General features: G+C 44.2%; 1 protein-coding gene across 6 annotated transcripts in view; it reads left to right on the top strand.

The window, feature by feature from the left end:
* MLPH (melanophilin) overlaps positions 1–21,551 on the top strand; it is a 101,944-nt gene extending 80,393 nt beyond the window's left edge. For 5 of the 6 annotated variants that reach the window (XM_075317515.1, XM_075317518.1, XM_075317519.1 and 2 more), the window contains 7 exons: positions 4,791–4,967; positions 5,532–5,687; positions 5,764–5,856; positions 7,953–8,057; positions 10,846–10,903; positions 19,553–19,644; positions 19,943–21,551. In XM_075317515.1, the coding sequence (XP_075173630.1) occupies positions 4,791–4,967; positions 5,532–5,687; positions 5,764–5,856; positions 7,953–8,057; positions 10,846–10,903; positions 19,553–19,644; positions 19,943–19,966 (705 nt within the window). In that variant the 3' untranslated portion in view covers positions 19,967–21,551. The remainder of the gene's footprint in view (positions 1–4,790; positions 4,968–5,531; positions 5,688–5,763; positions 5,857–7,952; positions 8,058–10,845; positions 10,904–19,552; positions 19,645–19,942) is intronic. The other variant, XM_075317520.1, reaches the window with a different exon arrangement.
* Positions 21,552–23,065: the final 1,514 nt, after the last annotated feature.

Below are 23,065 nucleotides of genomic sequence, written 5' to 3'. Positions count from 1 at the left end.
ACCCACCAAGATTTGATCCTTCAGGAAACTGGTGTATTTTTCCTGAAGCGTTTTTCTTAGCATTTTTTGGTCACTTCCTGAGTGTTTTTCAATAATGTTGACTGCAGGTAATTTTTTGGAGTATATTTTTCTAGTGGTTTTGAGACAGCTATTTTACTGCTATTTTCCGGATTTTTTTTTAACGCCATTCAACAATGAAGAAACCGCTTTTCAAGCAAAAATGCTGCCAAAATGCTTAGAACTCACCTGCATCTTCCGGAAATCTTTTGAGCCTTCCCATTGACTTGTATTGTAATCTATAAAGCATCTTCAGAACATAAAATGCCGGCCTGAAAAATGGTTAGGTCACTTTTTTAACAGATTGGCATTTTTGGAAACTGAAGTGGTTAAGACACTCAAAAGCCTAAACATATGAACAGCAAGTTATTTTTTCATAAAAAATTAGATATTTTTTTTTATTCCTTTGCACATGTCTTGGATACATTTTCAGGCAGGCTTCCCTACATGACCAACCTGAAAAACGATGTCGGATGCAAATATTCTGAGACTGTCAATCAACATTTCAGTAGTTCGTGCTCACACCTCACATCGTGTTGGTCATCTTGTTCAGTGAATCAGATTGCAATTTAACTCTGAATTGACCTGCTCGAGTGCATCAATAGAGTCATTGGAGTCCCACTGGAGGTGTAACCACCTCCACACACAGACAGCTTCTCAAGCTTTTGGTCTCCATCGTATATAATATACTACTCCCAAGGGGGGAGTATGTGAGCAGCCAAACTTATCCATCTCTCCGGCTGCTTGAAAAAAACAAAGCCTTGAAGTGCTCTAATAAATCTCTAGGTGTGCTAGAGCTTGCATCCAGGCTTATATCACAGAGGATAACCACCTCTGTGATACATACCTCACAATGCTTACATGTTCGGCAGCCATCTTACATCCTCTACAGCTATTCCTGCAGTGTCTCTTTTTTTACAACTGAGACCCAGGTGCTTCTCTCAGAACAACAGGGGATTCTTGCATCAACCACCAATGCCAGTCCAGCTGGTGCTTGTTGCCAAACAAAATATAGCTCCATATCATGTAAATATTACCACATAATATTATATTAACTCCATTTCAAGCCTCAAAATAGTTCAGTGTGTTTGTATACCTCTGCTTTCCTCCAGAGTCCCAATACTATACTGGAAGGCCCTATACTGGAAGCTCAATCTCTCCACAGACATGTCATCAAGGTAGATACTTCCTCACGCCACTCCAAAACTATGGAGATCTAAAAGCCAATTTTATCAATCACTAGCATGTGTGCTACAACAATTCTAGCAGTCAGTGTTCACACATTGCTGCCCTATTGCAGTTTCTTGTTCTTTGGTAGAACCGCAATATTTTTCCATCAAGTTTGGATCACAGCAAAAAAAGCAAAACAGCCATGATATGGGAACGCAGCCTAAAGGCCGGGTACTAATACATATGCATTAGCCCTGTGTAGTCACGGATTTATGCAATAAGCTGTATGTAATCAGATCTGTGATGAATACATTTAGGTAACATTATATGGATTTACAGCAGAATACAATAGTCCAAATGGGAAAATGAACTGGTCTGTGATATCTAAAGTTAATAGAGCAAATGTACCTTTACAATGAAGCATAGCTGTTTGGGTCTATAAAATTTGCTGCCTGCATTCACCTGGATCTAAACCTCCATATATCTACTCCATGCCTGCTACTGTCTACGCTGATGTCATGCGATGTTCGGCTATGCACACACCTGTGGGCACTGTGTTGTCAGACTCTGTTCACACCACAGGGCCTGACAAGCAATCTGAGGCTTCTGTATTGTCCAGACTGATCTGGGCGTCGGCTGATTCAAATTCACTGGTCTTCAGCTCTGCAGGAGTTAATTCCTGTAGACCCTTGAGCAGGACCTAAGAGCTCAAGTTACTAATTGCTTCATGCACCTGTCTCCTCCATGGCTTCCTTCCTGTATATGCCGATGATAGCTTCTACGTTTGCCCCAGTGATTCCTGGTCTTGGTGATTTTTCTGTTTATGGTGATCCTTGTTGCGCTTCTGAGTGGTGTGAGCATTCCCCTGTTGTGCATTACTCCCCTCCTTTTTTCCATTGTTTCCCAGTACACATTTTGTCTCTCCTTTGTGTTTTGAGTGCTGTGTGTACGAGTTTCCATTCTCTCTTGTCCTTGTTGTTTTGTGGGGTTTTTGTCTTGTGTTTTCCATCCCACCCCAAGGGTGTAGGAGAAGGAGGGTAAGATCAGGGCTCGGACAGAAGTTAGTGTCATGCTGGGGATTCCGACCTGGTTACCATCAAACCTACCTCCGAGATAAGGGACAGCGCATGAACCCCAGTCTGAGGGCCAGCCTACGGTCACCTGTCCTGTCATTACATACCCTGTGACACTCCATGATACTTGAGATATCTTCTCCTTGTGGGTCACTTAGTTTTCTTCAAGTGTTCTTCTCAGTGGCGGACACACAGAAGAGGCCCCTGTCCACCTGTCCAAGAACAATAGGTGGGTCCTTTGCAGCACAGTAGCTCATCATAATGCCCAATAACTTGCTGTGGAGGTGGTACTGAGCCCCCTGACCTATAGGGCCCCTATGCAGCAGCACAGGTTGCACCGATGACGTCTGCCACTGGTTTCCATGTTCTTTAAAAAACATAGCAGTGATGTGTGGGCATGTTTGTCTGGCAGATATTTTAGGGGATATAAACTCTATATCTGAATTGGGCATTAGTAATTTAACCTTTAAAGAAATAAGAAGTATATCCGCTCCTTATAGAGAAGTGTTTTTTAATGTGAAGGGGAAATACAATTTAGAAATATTTCAATAATAATACATAAAGTAGGTGTTTAATGGTTAAACATTGGAGTAACTTTATATTTCACAGGATGGGGTGTCTATAATAGGAGTGGAAAGAATAACTAGGCTTCCCATTGCTCCATCCTCTTATAATAAGGACCTGCTAATGGGAGCGCTCTTGTAATATCTTCAGTACAGTAAGAGACACATCACGAAGATCAAAGTGCCTCTTTAGAATGGGTCCAAGGCAGAAACCGAGAGCTCTTGAGTTGTGCCAACACAGACAATTAGCACACTATCTGCCCTTAGTACCTCTGCCTAATGCAAAACCCTTTTCATCCATTTGGCATAACACGTTAGTGGAAGTTTCATCCTGAGTGGTCGGGGATAGCAACATCTCTTTTACACTAATGGACCTATTTAGCGGTTACTAAAATAAAAAAGGACATGAAACATGAAATGTTTGCTTTAGGTTTTTATCTCCTTTTCCTGGCTTTTTGTCATGGTAAATCTTGGATTAAATGACGTATACCATATATACACAAACATATGCTTTCTTCCTTATTGTCACATGTTTATATCTGACATGTTACAGCTAAAAAAACATACATTTATTAAAGGGGTTTATCAAGGTTAGAAGTTATCCCCTATCCACTGGGGGTCTAACCTTTGGGACGCCCATCAATCTCTAGAACCAGGACTCGGTAGACCTTTATATGAATGGAACAGTGGTCAATCATGTGCACTGCCTCTCTTTTCATTCTTAATAAGAGTGCCAAAGAACAGCTGAATACTACTCTCTAACTTCGGAAGTCCCATAGAGAATGAATGAAATGGAGGGGTGCATAATCAACCACTGCATCATTCATGCACAGCTCTACAGAGCCACAGTTCTAAGGATCAATGCAATGGAAGTTCCAGCAGTCACACCCCTAGCGATCAAGAAGTTATCTCCTATTCTTAGGATAGGAGATAACTTATAAAATGAGTGCAACCCCTTTAGAGCCAAATTGTGATTTTCCCATGTCTTGGTATCGTGAATGGTAATTTAAAAAGGAAGTATTATCTTGTCTAAATGTTTTGCTTATGTATGTATATATATATATATATATATATATATATATACTTAGGACGCTTTCACATTGCGTTCTGTTCTCCTCCGTTCAGTGGTCCCGTCGGGCCCTCCGTCTGAACCCCCCAGAAAGTGTACGCTTTCTGAAGGCAGACACCCAAACGCAGTCTACTACGTCTGGGTGTCACCCTCCGGAAAGTGTATACACCCAAAAATGGTGCACGACCGAGCACACGACAACTCTGTCTGCTTTATTATAGTCAGTGGCCCTGTCGACACACATGTTCGAATCACATTTTGCAGGGGGTTCAGACCGAAGCCCTGGCGGGCCCACTGAGCGGAGGTCTGAACGCAATGTGAAAGGAGCCTTAAGGCCCCTTTACACACTGAGACTTTCTAGCGATCCCACCAGCGATCCCAACCTGGCCGGGATCGCTACAAAGTCTCCGGTGAGTCGCTGGTGAGCTGTCAAACAGGCAAACCTGGAAAACGACGCAACAGCGATACCTACCTGCAGAACAACCTAGCTAGTCATTGGGGACGTTGTAAAGCAGCGTTTTGAAAGGGAAGTTGCTAACGAAGTCACTGTACAGACCCCTTTACACACTGAGACTTTCTAGCGATCATGCTGCACAGCGGGAAACAAAGGACCAAAGAATGGTCCTGAGAGATGTGTAGTGATCAGCAATCTCACAGCGGGGGCCAGGTCGCTGATGTGTTTCACACACTGCAATGTCGCTGGGGAGGTCGCTATTACGTCACTAAAACTGTGACGTTACAGCGATGTCGTTTGCGATGTTGCAGTGTGTAAAGGGGCCTTTAGAGATACCCATTCCCTAACTTACCCTTGGGTGCATGGATTTTCTGAATGGATGTGGTACCTTTTCCCATCTGCAGAGGACAGCAGCTCAGGCTCTCTGTGACATCACATCCAAAACATTGAAGACCATGAATGCCACTGAGAGAGCCATGCAAGAAGCCTTTGGTGGTGAGAATGAACAGCCCATCCTTCCTTACATCAAACCAGAAGTCAGCAGCAAGGCACAGGCCGAGTTCCAGAAATTAGAGGAAAATGTAAGGAATAGGATGTACTGCATGGTTTGCATAGTTTGGTGATGTAAGTTTAGGTCATGTGTCATGTCAACTTCAGCGAGTTCTGCATTACATCCTTCATTACATAAAAAACCCTGAAAGGACAGGTAATAACATTACCGTATATATAATGCACATAATGTTGGATTTGCTTTGGTACATTAGATATTAGAAGATCAATTACTGTTCAGTAAAATGAAATATGAACACACGTTTTGAACGTATGAACAATTCAATCATGGCTTATATTTAGAAACAATTAGACCACATGTCAGGCTGAATTCTGGCCTCCGTGAAACAGTGTCTGAGTATGGATGGCAAAGCCTGAACACTCTCTAAAATGCCTATGAGGCTTTCAAGTCTCAAGTCAGGAGACCCAAGGCTGGTCGGTTGATCGTGGTCATAATTCAGACAGTGATAGGCGAGAGGCAGACGGCTGAATTTGTTAATATTTGTTTAGGCACACTAATATGTTGTAACCAATAGGCTAATCAATGTGTACACTTGATAACTGGTCAGATATGTATGTAATTTATTATATTCTAGGTGTACATGGCAGCAGATAAGACATATGGACTTGAAAAGAACTTGCAGGATCTGGAGGAGCGTTCACGTCAGAGTGGAACCACTGACTCCGAGCTTTCGGAGTTAGAGGTCAGCGTAGCATCAGCTATGGCACAAGTGCAGCAGACAGAGAGCGAGGTGAGAGACAGGAATCTGATTCTTACATTTTTTTAAAAGTTTCTCATATAATCTATCTCATTTTTGTCATGTTTAGGTGTCAGATATTGAATCCAGGATAGCAGCTCTGAGTGCAGCAGGACTCACTGTGTCACCTTCAGACAAACCCAAGAAGAAGTCCGGACCGCGGGTAATGTAACACAAGATACATGTCACTCTGCAGAAAACATGGAATCATGAGCAGACACAGCCAGAAGAGGGCCCCTGTGCGTGAACAGTGTATGGGCCCTTTGTAGTACAATAGTTCATCATATTGCATAATTCGCCTTCTTTGGATGTGGTGGTGGACCCTCCTACCTCTTGGGCCCCTTTGTGGTTGCACAGGTTGCACCATTGGTATAACGTTCTTCCCTAAAGTAAAATGGCTCTACATTTTTAAACATATATTGTCATAAGTCAATGACTCCTTGTTGTTTTACAGAGGTGAATTTAGTTCATCCAAAAACCCTATAGTGATTTTATTTTGCGTATTTAGAAATGCATCATTCAAAATTTATTTTATTTGAAATAAGCCAAAACATCACTTGAAAAGAAAACAAGAACCACAGAAACTGAGCAGAAACTCAAGAATTTTGAGGAGTTTTGAGATTTGGAACATTATTTGGAGAGTTTACGCTCATTTTCCAGTTTTTCTGCTCCAAAAACACTTTAAAATACCCTATGTGTAATGCCAGGGAAGTGATGAGATGATCGGACTGCAGGCCAGCAAACGCAGTATGCCAGACACACTTTGCGTGTCACGCATACTGTACACCTTTAAAGGGCCGGGGTACTTTTCACCCCCCTTCCGGTCCTGGAGAAGGGACTTTGGCAGAGACTTTTTCACAATTTGACAATAATGGGGTGAATGGTGGCTGGGCACACGCCACAGTCTGATCAAATGCACCAATACCAGCAGGAAAAGTAGAAACCACTAAACAGGTATTAGGGTAGGCTAGTGACAAAACCAAAAGAGCAAAGCAGAGAACAAACCAGCAGAAACACAAACTACTAACCTTCCTACCCAGGCACAACTGAATATAATCAGCACTGACCAAAGGTTTAAATATCCCTCTCATGGATCAGCTGACACTGCTTAGGTAACACCCAGTCTCCACCTTTGACCAAGAGTGGCAAAGGAGGGGGTGAGGAAGATTAAATGGAAGGAACCTCCCACCACCTTGCTGAACCAGAAGACATGGCGTCCCATATTCCCTGGCAACAGCTGACACCAGAGGAGCTGGCGTCCCGAGACTCCTGCATCACTGAGGGTGATGGCGTCTCACCTCCCAGCAATGCCACAACCTGAAGTGAGTCTCTCAGAGCGCATGGCCAGTGAGGGGCAATAAGTGACCCGACGGAGAGTCGGAGTATGTCCAGGAGTTCGAGAGACTCGCTTGGGTGCAGAGATATGAGAAGGATTAACTGCACCCCCCCCAACCCCCGGAGACCAGCCATGATGCCCACAACATGCAAACCACCAGACCTGACAGTGTGCACATTGAAAAACTGTTGAAAACATTAGGAAGCTTTTCGCTACGTTGAAACGTCTCATTTGTTGAGAATTTTCAGCACACTAATTGTGAATGGGATTTTGATGTGAACCTCACATCTCCACTGCCACTGGCTGCACATTCATGGACCCCTCTACTTCCAATGAGAAAGATTACCCAAAGCAGTCATTCCATTGACAAAAACATATGGGGCAGACAAATGTTTTCTCTACTGTTTCTTCTTGAGACCATACCTTCAATTTCAACTCTCCCACGCCTACCATATGACTGTTTTATTTTATACCTCTCATTGATATATTGGTTGCAAGACAGTTGTTGAAACATTTCCTGAAAGTTGCCTGTAACCCTGTGCATTCCCAAAGACTCATATTTTCAAGGGACATTTGAAACTGGAGCTGTGTCACCAAAAAAATGTCTGTGTGTTGCACATTAAACAATTGTGGACTTGTGCAGGTCAAATGGGCAAGTTTATTTAAAGGAGAGAAGGGAACGAAGCAACTGCTGGACAAGTGTTATCTTCCATGGGAACAAAGGATTACCATGTTCCCTATGACGTGTGCCCATATCAGGTGGCCTTTATACACCTTAGGTAATTTAACCTGCCAAAATGAGTGGGTTGGACAAGTTTTTCTACATCTCTTAAGCACCTTTTAAGATATTTTCATATTACAAAATGTTTTTTAGACTTTGTATTATCACATACATTAAAAATGCTGTCCATATCATTTACCAGATGATGAGTATCATGAGTACCCCTGCCATATCCAGAAGTACCGAGCCATTTCAGTCCTCACCGCCAGAATCATACAACCTTACTTCAACACCCAGTGAAGCGAAGGTTAGTGTTTTCTTATATCAAATACTAAAACAATTATAAAAGTATTTACATTTTTTGAATAATAAAGATCGGATGAAGAGGTAGAAAACCAGAGCAAATTATTGTGCAAGAGGTAACAATGTAGAAAACCATACAAATCCTTTTAAAATCAAGATACTTTATTAATAATTGATAAAAATAGTCAAATACGGTCCAGGCTTTTGGCACTATGTGTGAACACACAAATACCTATAGTAATGATACCACCAAGTAGGAGTGTAGGAAGTGGAAGCCTGATTAAGAGAGGTGTAATAGGCCCAAACTGGTTGAGGGGGTATACAATATTTACTTACCCTCCACTGAAACCTACCAACTAGCAGAGGTTAACACCCTAAGGTTAGTAGTGCCCCTGCTCTACGTCGGCTTTCCCTTGTGTGCTGTAACTGTCAATTATAGATGAGTAAAGTAGGGATATAGATGACCCTGACTCTAAACTTAATGTACATTGCCCTAGACAGATGGTATAATACATAATAGTGCATATAAGTTAACACACATCTCCCCAGCATGGACAACACATAATATTCAATAAAGGCCACTGATGTACTTATTAATATGAAGTCCTCATAGAGATCCCAACACGTTTCCCCCCCTCCACAAATGCCTGGGGGTTCATCAGGGGATTCTTTGTATAGGAGGATTAAAAATGTGCCTCCATAAACATGGCCACCAGTGCTGATTAAAACACCATCAGCAATGTAAACCAGCAGGAGTCTATATCATGATGAATGATGACCCTTCTAGCTGAAAGCAGGCTACGTGGTCTATGGTCTATTCCACTTCCTACACCCCTACGTGGTGGTACCACAACTATAGGTATTTGCGTGGTCACGGTGTACAAACACCTGGACCGTATTTGACTGTTTTTTTCAATTATTAATAAAGTATTTTAATTTTTGAGGGATTTGTATGGTTTTCTATTATAGAAAAATCTGAGAAGTAAATCTGAAAGAAGTAAAAGATGTAATCTGAGTTGATTGTGTGGTTCTTCTAGAAAACAAAGCATCTTTTCAAGGGGTGGCCCCATGCCGCACCTCTATTCTGCTGGCATCACCACTGGAACCTTCAGTAGTTTAAAAACTCTTCTCTAACTAACGCCATCAGTAGGTTTTGCAACAATAAGGTTGTGAAGGTCTTGAGATAGGTCACTGGTCTTACCTGTAGAGTTGTGCAGGGTGGTAGTCGTGGGTGAGAATTTGACTGCAGATTCTCTAGCACACTAAATACCTGGTCCTGTCTGGTGTGTGCACTATGGCTGTGTGGGATGGGAACTCATGTAGGCCGCATACTGCTGCTGTCGGCTTCCCAGGACCGGATGATGACTCACACTCACAAGGAGACCAACAGCTCACTTTAAACAACAACTCTTTACTGCGCGGTTCATTCTCTCTCATAATCACAAGTTCACATTCCTGATAGCGGTCACATATCTTCCAGCACATTACAGTTTTGCACAGCATTATCAGACACAGTTCAACTGTTCAACTTCCCTCTGGGTTGCTTGATGGTCACCTTCCCTTCCTTTTGACTCAATCCAGTCTCATTAGGGGTCCCATCATGACTGGAGTAAAGCTTTGCACTCTCGGGTGTTTAGAGGGAAACCGCTCAGTTGGTTGACTGCGTAAAATGCTGGTTAAGGTTAACCTGGTAATTTAATGGTTAAGGGTCCTGGCCACTAGAGTCCTGCACTAGTAGGGATATATCGTTACTTTGACAGTTAAGGGACCTCATTTCTAGGGTTCTGACTTCTGTTGTCTGGGGCTACTCCATTCAATGATTGGTCTCTAGTTCCAACACTGTCCACACCCTGTGTCTCTGTCAACATTCAAGGTTCACGCTATCTTGCCTACTGTCTCCTCTCCTTTGTTGCCATAAACCACCACTGTATGAGACCTTCTTGTCATACCTTCCTCCCATGCCTGGCTGAGTATAGTCTTCACTTTCGCTCACTAGGTCTTCACTGCCTCTTCTTCTAGAATGAACTGTCACTTTCTGTTTCAACTGCACCCTCCCAGTCTCGGCTAGTCCCAACACTTAACTACTTCTGACCATGTAGTCAGCAACTTCCTGAACAAGGGTAAAATAACACATAAAATACAGTACACCTTATTTATTGCATACCATTACTAACACTTATCACATTCTACATCACAATATATACAAAAGACCAAAGACATAATTCATACTGATCAACATAACAATACATTGACGTGATTGGAGTCTTCAGGGGCAGAAGCGTGACAGCCACAGTCCACCACTCTTATATACCCATGGTAATGAGAGACCTTTTTATAGGCCATCAGTTGAACTCGCTGATTTTATTTTTCACTGTCTCAGGATTGCTTTCTAATTACTGATAGATTTCAGCTGGTTTTATGACTTTCCATGGCTGTTTGCACCTCCTTTTTCTTCATGTGTTCAATACTTTTTCCCTGGGTCATTTCTCAATTTTACACATAACTTAATTTATGGACAGGTATGGTTTCATTTCTTTGCCAATGTGGGTTGGATGGGTTGTTACAGGCATCTGGTGAAAAATTCATGTCAGTAGGACCTTTAGAAATATATTTACTTGGAAAATTGGTGATGGTCAATACTTATTTCACTCGCTGTATGTACATATATGCTTATAATCATATTTGACACAAAGTTAAAAAATATATATAATTCACAAGTGCATATTGTTTTATAGGGCCACTGTAGATGTATAAGTCTTCATTATCTGGATGTATTTGTCCTCTTCTCTTAGATTCTGGCAATGCAGCAGGCTCTAAGAAAAAAGTTTAATATGGACACAGATATGGCAGGCGAGTATGCTACTTTAAGTCTAAAACTTTACTATATGTCAAACTTTTTTTTTTAAGTATCCAAAGTCAGGAACCTACTTTTCAAGAAAAAGTACTGTAACAGATGAAAGTATCACTTCATTCCACTATCTGAGCATTTTAGGGAAAAGGGACATTACATTCGACTCGTCTTACAAATACAAAATACAGGCCCTCATCTGGCTTTCTTGATGAAAAACGAAACGTTATGACTCTGATGTAGAGGATGAAAAAATGAAAGTGCAACAATGAAAAATTGAATGTGGAAGAAAGGGTTTTAAAAAAAAAAACATTTTAAACAAAAAAAATCATGTATTCTTGAATTTCATTTTCCAATATGCTTTAGCAGCTGATGAACAGGCAAAGTTCCTCTCCCCATAATAATTCAGTGCGTGTCTTCCTGCACTCCCAGATAAAGAAGACTCCTGACCTAAGGTTTATACTCTGATGTTAAACATTAGTAATAAACTAACTGGATGAGTTGACCTGAATGTCTTTAATTAACCTCCCTATAATGTTGTGATTTCATAGAAGCTTATCTGAATATGATTACTGATGTTCCTCTCATCTGAATCATTCTTCTTTATTTTTTTTTTATGAGAAACGTAGTGAAAATGTATGAGTACATTTTTATAGTTATAAACTATATCTACTACACCAAGGCTCATGTTTGCTTGGCGCCTTGCCTGTCTTTTAATCCTGGTTTCCAACAATGACATGGCTTAGCTTTCACATGTACCTAGACCTAGGTCTCAGAGCGGGGAAGAACAAGGTCCAGCCTATACTTTGCTTTAATAAAAAAAATAATTTGAGAAAGAATAACAAATTACATGCCCTTGAAAGTCTTAAGACATACAGAGATGAGGTTGTGGAATTTAAGGTCCCATCAGAAATGAGGTCACTTTGTTGGAGGGTGAACTTATACAATTTTGAATAAACTAAGTAGCTAACGTTCTTTACATTAATTATTATTATTAATAATATTTTTTAAAGTACCATTAATCACATGGTGCTGTCCATGTGAAAAGGGTCCATAATTATTACATACATAAATTAAACAAACTTACATACTGATACAGAGCGGGAGAGGACCCTACCCTCACGGGCTTATAATCTACAGGGTGATGGGGAAGTAGACAGTTCATTGGGGGGTTGCAGCAGCTGCGGTGGTTGTATGGTGAGAGCCGGGTCATTGCAGGCTGTACGCTTTCCTGAATGATTTTTCAGGTTTCATCTGAAGGTTCCAAATGCGGGCAACAATGTATTGAGGCACTGAATTCCAGAGAATTGTGGATGCTCAGGATTAATCATAGGAATCATAGAGGCAATTGGGTGAGCAACGTACAAGAGCAGAGGAGAGAAGAAGGTCTTTTGAGGACTGGAGATTGTGTGGTGAGGTATCGGGAGCTTAGTTTGGAGGAGACAGATAATGGACAGCCTTGTAAATCATTTTTAGTAGTTTACACTGGATTTGCTGAGGGATTGGAAGCCAGTCAAAGGATTGTCAAAGGGAAGAGGCAGAGGAGTAACAAGGGGAGAAGTGGATTAATTGGGCATTGGATTTAAGGATAGACTTAAGAGATTGTGAGTTTGTTAATTGGGAGGTCACAAAAAGAAAAAAATGTGTCATATATATTGTGATCAATATATCTAGTATGGAGTTGTTGAGAGAAACAGGGCAAGGTTTAAGTTTGGTTTTGGCCACATGGGTTTTAGAAAGTGTGATGAAATTGAGGATATGGCTTAAAGACACTCTAGGAGAAAGGACATCAAAGTCAGAGAGGTAGATCTGGGTGTCATCAGCATATAGTGAAAGCCATGGGACTTAGGCTAGTTTCACACTTGCGTTGAACAGTATCCGTTGCATTGCGTTGTGTGACGGATGCAACGGATGTGTTGCATATAGTGGCACAACGGATGCAACGGAGACTGCAAAACAACGGAATCCATTTTGATTTTTTTTTTTTTTACAGTTTACCGGCGGCAGACTATTGTGAACGATCAGCTGATCGCTCACAGCAGCCGGCCGCCGGGTGATCAGCTAATCGCTCCCAGTAGCCGGCCGCAGGGTGATCAGCTGATCGCTCCCCGTAGCCGGCCGCCGGGTGATCAGCTGATCGCTCCCAGTAGCCGACCACCGGGTGATCAGCTGATCGCTCCCAGTAGCCGGCCGCAGGGTGATCAGCTGATCGCTCCCCGTAGCCGGCCGCCGGGTGATCAGCTGATCGCTCCCAGTAGCCGACCACCGGGTGATCAGCTGATCGCTCCCAGTAGCCGGCCGCCGGGTGATCAGCTGATCGCTCGGCCGCCGAGAATGTGTGCGGGGGGCGGAGTGAGGAGTGGGTGGAGACGAGCGGGGCCATGGCGCTGAGGACAGGTGAGTGTGCGTGTGTGTATGTATGTGTGTGTGTATGTACATACATGCGGAGTGGAGTGTGGGAGGGAGCGGAGCCAAGCGGGGAAGTGTCGGGCTCCCTGCACACGTAGCGAGGGTAAATATCGGCAAAGCACTTTGCTTGGTTACCCGATATTTACCTTGGTTAAGGGTGCAGGGAGCCAGAGAGGGCATGCGCAGTGAAATCCAACGGATTGCGCTGCTCAAAAAAACGTTACATACTGCGTTCCTCCCGCCCGGCGCAGCGTCAAAATAACGATGCTGCGTCGTCCAGCGGATGCAAAGTGGACACTTGCGTTACAGTGCGTCGTCCATACAAGTCTATGGAGAATAGCACAGTGCCTTAATGGACTGCGCTATTCTCCATAGTGACGGACTCCGCTGAACGCAAGTGTGAAAGTACCCTTAATGAGTTGAGGGTTGGAGGAGGAGGTAGCAAGGGAATGGGATACACTAAATGTGCAGTGCAGCAAAGTAACCTGTATGAGAAAGTGTCAACCATGTTTCTGTGAAGCCCAGAAATTATAGGTTACAACATGTAAAAAGGTTATGAATAACACGTTCTATCATGCTCCAGAGAAAGCGGTTGCCGTACCGGGGGTGAACAGAATGGTTTTGAGGTTGCAAGGATTTCTATTAACTGAGGGAGTGATAAGAAAGAAAATTAATAGTAGGTAATAGCTGAGGTGGACCAGTATTGGGAGATATATCACCAGCACTGAGGAGAAGCAGAGGTGGTGAGATGAGGTGAGAGAAGGAGAGTGCAAGGGATCTAAGTAAGGTATAGGAGGGTTTGCAGATGAGGTCAGGTGAGAAGAAGAGATAAATACTTGTTTTCAGGGTGTTGTATGGTTTTTCGGGAGAGTAAGGTCTATGGGAACAATAACTGTGAGGACATATATAAGCATTGTGGAATAATAAAAAAGAGATGGTGCAGTTAGTAATAAGTTGTTTCTCTTACCTTTTTGTTCACTTCTGCTACATTTCAGATATAATTCTAAAATCCATTTACTTTACGTAGATATATTGTTGTTTATGCATTAATTGCAGAATACTGTTGCATTGTGCTTGTATATATACTGTGTGTGTGTGTGTGTGTGTGTGTGTGTGTGTTAGGTTACAGTTAGGTCCAGAAATATTTGGACAGTGACACAAGTTTTGTTATTTTAGCTATTTACAAAAACATGTTCAGAAATACAATTATATATATAATATGGGCTGAAAGTGCACACTCCCAGCTGCAATATGAGAGTTTTCACATCCAAATCGGAAAAAGGGTTTAGGAGTCATAGCTCTGTAATGCATAGCTTCCTCTTTTTCAAGGGACCAAAAGTAATTGGACAAGGGACTCTAAGGGCTGCAATTAACTCTGAAGGTGTCTCCCTCGTTAACCTGTAATCAATGAAGTAGTTAAAAGGTCTGGGGTTGATTACAGGTGTGTGGTTTTGCATTTGGAAGCTGTTGCTGTGACCAGACAACATGCGGTCTAAGGAACTCTCAATTGAGGTGAAGCAGAACATCCTGAGGCTGAAAAAAAAGAAAAAATCCATCAGAGAGATAGCAGACATGCTTGGAGTAGCAAAATCAACAGTCGGGTACATTCTGAGAAAAAAGGAATTGACTGGTGAGCTTGGGAACTCAAAAAGGCCTGGGCGTCCACGGATGACAACAGTGGTGGATGATCGCCGCATACTTTCTTTGGTGAAGAAGAACCCGTTCACAACATCAATTGAAGTTCAGAACACTCTCAGTGAAGTAGGTGTATCTGTCTCTAAGTTAAAAGTAAAGAGAAGACTCCATGAAAGTAAATACAAAGGGTTCACATCTAGATGCAAACCATTCATCAATTCCAAAAATAGACAGGCCAGAGTTACATTTGCTGAAAAACACCTCATGAAGCCAGCTCAGTTCTGGAAAAGTATTCTATGGACAGATGAGACCAAGATCAACCTGTACCAGAATGATGGGAAGAAAAAAGTTTGGAGAAGAAAGGGAACGGCACATGATCCAAGGCACACCACATCCTCTGTAAAACATGGTGGAGGCAACGTGATGGCATGGGTATGCATGGCTTTCAATGGCACTGGGTCACTTGTGTTTATTGATGACATAACAGCAGACAAGAGTAGCCGGATGAATTCTGCAGTGTACCGGGATATACTTTCAGCCCAGATTCAGCCAAATGCCGCAAAGTTGATCGGACGGCGCTTCATAGTACAGATGGACAATGACCCCAAGCATACAGCCAAAGCTACCCAGGAGTTCATGAGTGCAAAAAAGTGGAACATTCTGCAATGGCCAAGTCAATCACCAGATCTTAACCCAATTGAGCATGCATTTCACTTGCTCAAATCCAGACTTAAGATGGAAAGACCCACAAACAAGCAAGACCTGAAGGCTGCGGCTGTAAAGGCCTGGCAAAGCATTAAGAAGGAGGAAACCCAGCGTTTGGTGATGTCCATGGGTTCCAGACTTAAGGCAGTGATTGCCTCCAAAGGATTCGCAACAAAATATTGAAAATAAAAATATGTTGTTTGGGTTTGGTTTATTTGTCCAATTACTTTTGACCTCCTAAAATGTGGAGTGTTTGTAAAGAAATGTGTACAATTCCTACAATTTCTATCAGATATTTTTGTTCAAACCTTCAAATTAAACGTTACAATCTGCACTTGAATTCTGTTGTAGAGGTTTAATTTCAAATCCAATGTGGTGGCATGCAGAGCCCAACTCGCGAAAATTGTGTCACTGTCCAAATATTTATGGACCTAACTGTGTATGTATATATATATATATATATATATATATATATATATATATATAATTGCCTTATTCTGTCTGTCTGTCTGTCTGTCTTGCTCCAAAATTCTGTCCTTACCGCGACAAGCGTCTCATTGGCTGCTCGCCTCAGCTCCGCCCCCCCCCCGCATGGATTGGCCGCTCGCCCAGGCTCCTCCCCCCACACTGATTGGCCTCTCGCCCCGGCCCCCAGCACGCATTGGCAACTCGGCCACGCCCCGCCCCCCTCACGCATTGCACGCTCGCTCTGGCCCCGCACGCATTCCCCGAACAGACACGGAGCCCCGACTACCAGGTGAGTGCTGTATCCCCGGGAGCCCACATCAGCATACGCCGCCAACCCAGCCGACACATACCCTCGCATTGCTGGGGTTGCCGGCGTACGCTGGTGTGGGTTCCTGTGCGAGCGGGGGACGGGGGACGCTGGTAACCATGGTACACATCGAGTAATATTGTGTAGCATGGTTACCAGCGTACACCGGCTCCCAGGTGAGCACATCAAGGTCCTGCAGCGGAGAATCACACACACACGCACACACATAAGAACAGACACACACACACACATCAGATCACACTCACTCTCACACACACCTCACACACACATCAGATCGCATCCACACACTCACAACATCCAGTGATACCGCTTGCTTCTCGGCGGCGATACTGTGCGTGCAGTGACCTTCCAGGACCTGCCGGAGGATCACATGGCCAGAAGCATGTGGTAACTCCGGATGTTGTGAGTGTGAGCGCGTATGTGCAATATCGTCAATGTATGTGTGCGTGTATGTAATCGGGTGTGTGCGTGTCGGCAGAAGGCAGAGGAGCACTGCGTGCAGCACAGCTGCTGGGACCGCACACCGGAGGGCACAGGCAGAAGTGGGGTGTGAGTCTATGCGATCAGATGTGTGCGTGTATACTGTCTGATGTGTGACTGTGGAGCACGATGGGGGGTGCACAGCATGGGGGATGGAGCATGATGGGGAGTGCGCAGCATGGGGGATGGAACACGATGGGGAGTGCGCAGCATGAGGGATGGAGCACGATGGGGGGTGCGCAGCATGGGGCATGGAGCACGATGGGGAGTGCGCAGCATGGGGGATGGAGCACGATGGGGGGGTGCGCAGCATGGGGGATGGAGCACGATGGGGAGTGCGCAGCATGGGGGATGGAGCACGTTTGGGAGTGCGCAGCATGGGGGATGGGGCACAATGGGGAGTGCGCAGCATGGGGGATGGAGCACGTTTGGGAGTGCGCAGCATGGGGGATGGAGCACGTTTGGGAGTGCGCAGCATGGGGGATGGAGCACGATGAGGAGTGCGCAGCATGGGGGATGGAGCACGATGAGGAGTGCGCAGCATGGGGGATGGAGCACGTTTGGGAGTGCGCAGCATGGGGGATGGAGCACGATGGGAAGTGCGCAGCATGGGGGATGGAGCACGATGGGAGGTGCGCAGCATGGGGGATGGAGCACGATGGGGGGTGCGCAGCATGGGGGATGGAGCACGATGGGGGGTGCGCAGCATGGGGGGTGGAGCACGTTTGGGAGTGCGCAGCATGGGGGATGGAGCACGTTTGGGAGTGCGCAGCATGGGGGATGGAGCACGATGGGGAGTGCGCAGCATGGGGGATGGAGCACGATGGGGAATACGCAGCATGGGGGATGGAGCACGATGGGGAGTGCGCAGCATGGGGGATGGAGAACGATGGGAGGTGTGCAGCATGGGGGATGGAGCACGAGGGGGGGTGCGCAGCATTGGGGACGGAGCACGATGGGGGGTGCGCAGCATGGGGGATGGAGCACGATGGGGGGTGCGCAGCATGGGGGATGGAGCACGATGGGGGGTGCACACCTCCCCCCAAAACACCCAAACACACACACACACACGCGCGCACGCACTGCACAACACACCACACACACACTGGGAACCACAAACACCGCCCTACACAGACACCCACACACACAGACAACGCCGCACACACACAACACCCAACACACAAACACCGCGGCACACACAAATATACGCACATACCGCACAACACACACATTGCACAAAACATACCTCCCCCCAAAACACACACACACCCCACACCCACACAAATGCGCAACACACACAACGCTATAGACACACAGCGCTCCACAAATAACGCAACACACACAACGCAACACACAAACAACATCGCTCTCACCCCCCACCACACCCAGACAACACCCAGAACATGTACAGCGCCCTACACAAACACTTGGTAACTACACACAACAACATCTATATATATATATATATATATATATATATATATATATAACAAAAATCATACATTAACTACACAATACGTAAATTCTAGAATACCCGATGCGTAGAATCGGGCCACCTTCTAGTATATTATATATATAAATATATATATATATATATACAACATAGATGTGAAGCACTTCTAAAAAACTGTGGTTATACAATTAAATAAATTAAATATTATGTTAGTAATTCACAGGAATGCTAAATCCTAAATAAAAAGAGGACAGAGTCTGAGTATGTAAAGACAAATGCAAATACTGCTATTTTTGGAACGGCCCAATGTTCAGTTTTTGATATTTTCTGTAAAGTAGTAAAAAATTATATAAATTTCTCTGCATGTTTTGATTTAGAACTCAATGTGCAACGTTACCAATGAACGGGAATAAAAATTATTCTAAAGATTTGGGGCTTAAGGGCGGCGTCACACGTTACGATATATCGGGCGATATGTCGTCGGGGTCACGGATTCCGTGACGCACATCCGGCATCGTTAGAGATATCGTAGCGTGTGACAGATACGAACGACTGTGAACGAGCAAAAATACTCACCTTATCGTTGCTCGTTGACATGTCATTCATTTTCAAAATGTCGGTCCTCCTTCTGTGCTCCAGTTGTTCATCGTTCCCGAGGCAGCACACATCGCTCCGTGTGACAGCCTGGGAACGACGAACACATCTTACCTGCATCCCGCCGGCAATGCGGAAGGAAGGAGGTGGGCGGGATGTCACGTCCCGCTCATTATTATTATTATTTATTATTATGGCGCCATTTATTCCATGGCGCTTTACAAGTGCGAGAGGGTATATCATCTCCGCCCCTCTGCTTTTATTGGCTGCCCACTGTGTAACGTCGTTGTGATGCCGAACGTCCCTCCCCCTTCAGGAAGAGGATGTTCACCGCCCACAGCGACGTCGTTCGGGAGGTAAGTGCGTGTGACAGGGGGTTAACGACTTTGTGCGCCACGGGCAACTAATTGCCCGTGACGCACAAACGACGGGGGCGGGTACGATCGCACGATAGATTGTACCGTGTGACGCCGTCCTTACTCATGTATTTGTACACACTGCTCTTATTTTGAACACAACTGTATCCTATAGAAATATTATGTATTCTTAATACCGCTCTTATATCTGGTTTTTACACAGATGGTTCCTCAGAGCGTAAAGCATTGTACCACGGCTCCCTGACACAGCGCAATCCAAATGGGAAGAACAGAAGTCTGGACCGTGTCTTTGCTGTAAGAATCATAGATTAATTAATTTGGGGAGAGAAAGAAGTGTTAAAACTTTAGATATACTGGCTAGAAAATTGTCAATTTTACTTTTGTATTATACTAGTACATATTAGACATCATAACACAAGAGTATAACAGTCCAATTCATTAATCAGCCTCTGTTAATGGAATATTGAACCCCTATGTGAAAGTGAACTGATGAATTGTGCGGATGCCTGGAGGTTGGGTGATCGGTTATGTAATACACAAAACAAGAGTCATTATATCGCACTTGTGTCATTACAACGTACTTGTCTTGCAGAAACCTGTTCTCAGCCAAAGATGAAACAAAGATCAAAGCCTTCTTCAAATGCAGTGGCTTCTTCTGCTTTATTAACACTTGGAGGATTAAGTCCCAGCAGCAGCAAACTTTATGCACTCAGACATGACTTCTATCAGTGCCTGGAAGTAGAATATTCACTGCCCACTAATTATCGTTATAATGGTGTTATATGGAAAAAGATAAACCCATTATAGTATTGTTCTCTACGTCTGACAAAACTGACCAATTCTGCAAAATAAAACACACACTTTATCATATTCTGATTTTAAACCATAATGTAAAATGGTGAACATGAACTCCACCTATATATGGAAGAAAATAGGTACATGTACTGTATATAAAGAAAAAGTAAATGAGTGAAACGGGATGTGGAGGATTGAACTAAAGGGGGCTTTACACGCTGCGACATCGCTAATGCGGAGTCGTTGGGGTCACGGAATTTGTGACGCACATCCGGCCGCATTAGCGATGTTGCTGCATGTGACACCGATGAACAATTTTGCATCGTTGCAAAAACGTGCAAAATCGCTCATTGGTGACATGGGGGTCCATTCTCGATTATCGTTACTGCAGCAGTAACGATGTAGTTCGTCGCTCCTGCGGCAGCACACATCGCTATGTGTGACGCCGCAGGAACGAGGAACCTCTCCTTACCTGCCTCCTGGCCGCTATGAGGGAGGAAGGAGGTGGGCGGGATGTTCCGGCCACTCATCTCCGCCCCTCCGCTTCAATTGGGCGGCCGCTCAGTGACGTCGCTGTGACGCCGCACGGACCGCCCCCTTAGAAAGGAGGCGGTTCGCCGGTCACAGCGACGTCGCCGGGCAGGTAAGTATGTGTGACGGGTCTGCGCGATGTTGTGCGGCACGGGCAGCGATTTGCCCATGTCGCACAACAGATGGGGGCGGGTACCCACGCTAGCGATATCGGGACCGATATCGCAGTGTGTAAAGTAGCCTTAAGAATAGGTCATAGATATAAGATCAGTAAGGGACCTATAACCGCCAACCCCACCAATCGGCTGAAAATAGCTCTAGCCTTGGCTGGTTTTACAGGGAACCTGTCAGGTGCTCTATGCCCTGCAACCAAGCAGCATTCACACCTGTATGCACAAATTCCCTGCCTAACCAGCCCTGTATAATGCTATTCACTAATATGAATGTTTCAAAATCTACTTATAAACCTCTTTTTACCTATGCTAACTAGGCCTGTGACTAGACGCAGGGGCGTTAGTTCCCCTGACTAGTCGCCATCTTTTTCCATGTTATGACGCCCCTGTGGCATCAGCGGCAGCTCCTGGAAATCTCGCTCATGCATCCGGCTCATTTTGGTCACATCAGTGCGCCTTTGAAGCTGCGTGTATGTTTCTCAACTTCATTAGGCGCATTGTGCATGACCGGCACTTCAGAAGACATTTATGTGAGCCGTCCTCTGAGCTTCTGGTCAAGCCCAGTTTGCTTAATGAAGCCGGGAAGCGTACACACAACTTCTGAGGTGCACTGCTGCTGCCAAAATAAGCCGCATCAATGCGCAAGATTTCTGAGAGCTGGCGGTGACTGGGAATTCATGTTGTTATGCTCACAAGGGCGTGATAACATGGAAAAATGGCCGACTAGTCAGGGGAACTAATGCACCTGCCACTAGTCATAGCCTAATTAGTATGGGGAAAGCGAGGTTTATAAGTCATTTTTTAAACATTCATCATAGTGAATAGCATTATAAAGGGAAGGTTAGGGAGGGAATTTGGGTATGAGGTTTGAGGGCATAGGCAAGGCATAGACCTGACAAGTTCCCTTTAAGTGATGTACGGGTCAGTGCACAGCAGCCTTTTAAATTGCTGAGTGACGTCTACAAAGTTCTGCAGTTTCTCTTATTCAAAAGAATAAAGGTGTAAAACTTGGCAGTGGCCACTAAGCAATGTACCGTGCTGTTGTGTTCCGCCCCGATTGGGAGTAGTGTGAGGTGTCGGACCCCACCTATCTCATATTGATGACCTATCCCACAAATAGGTTATCAGTAGTTCAGTTCTGGACAAGCTATTTAATACAAAAGAAGAGAAGCATAAATTGATAGATATCAGCATGTAAATAATATATAGCCAAAATTGTGGTAAGATGAGCGTTCACAATTAGTTACTAGTTGGAACATTCACCATTTTCCATGCACAAATAGAAAATAGTTGTATAACACTTATTTTTGGGCTATTGCATGTTCTTTCCCGGGCTCTAGTGAAAAGAACCAAAGAAAACCACGTTACATTTTGTCTATTGCTTTATGTCTAAATTTTCTAAATTTGCATTGCATCTGTGTAGCATTCTTTGTGTTCTCTGGCTCCAGGGATATCATTGTCTTGTGACCAAAAGATAACTTATAAGTTTTATAAATGTAGTTAGGAAAAACAATATTAATCTATGTTCTCCTCAAACCAAAGTGGTTATAAATAAAATGAGGCCTTAAGTAAGAAAAGTATAGCCACTAACGATGAGCGAGCGTGTTCACCACTGCTAGATACTCAATCGAGCATCGAGGTGCTCGGATACGCTCGGTGCTCGGCTGAGAAACGCGGGTGCTCTGATGTGTCGTACATGAAACAAGAACACAAAGAACCGGCTCCCATCAATAAATGATGAGAGCCAGCACCCCAGTGACGGCCAGTTGCAGTCACTGAATGGCTTACTCAGGGAGTAAAAAGAATGTTTTCGGAGGTATTGTGTGAAGAAAAAACACCCTCCCCCCAAAAATGCTCTGTTTATGGCTGGCTGTATGTGGGCGGAGAGACAAACTGCCCAATCATTGACTTCCATTATACCCGTTACTCGAATTGAGTCCTTTTCAGAGCGTATGACCTTCTCAACTCAAGTAACAAGCATCCGAGTATTTGAGTGCTCGCCATCACTAATAGCCACCTCTTATTGCAATTTATACATTCTTACTTATAATGTCAACAACATAACATACCGCCATGTAGTAATGGGATAATACTGTAATTAATAGCACAAATAATAATATGCACAAATAATATGCAGTATACAAAAAAGACTACACTAATAGAGCCATGTCATAATCACTGCCATCTTGGTTTAGAGGTCTTCAAAAACAGAATTG

The sequence above is a fragment of the Anomaloglossus baeobatrachus genome, chromosome 7, assembly GCF_048569485.1.
Source record: "Anomaloglossus baeobatrachus isolate aAnoBae1 chromosome 7, aAnoBae1.hap1, whole genome shotgun sequence".
In the NCBI taxonomy this organism is placed as follows: Eukaryota; Metazoa; Chordata; class Amphibia; order Anura; family Aromobatidae; genus Anomaloglossus; species Anomaloglossus baeobatrachus.
Note: the sequence above shows the minus strand (reverse complement) of the source record. Positions and strands in the feature narration are given on the sequence as shown.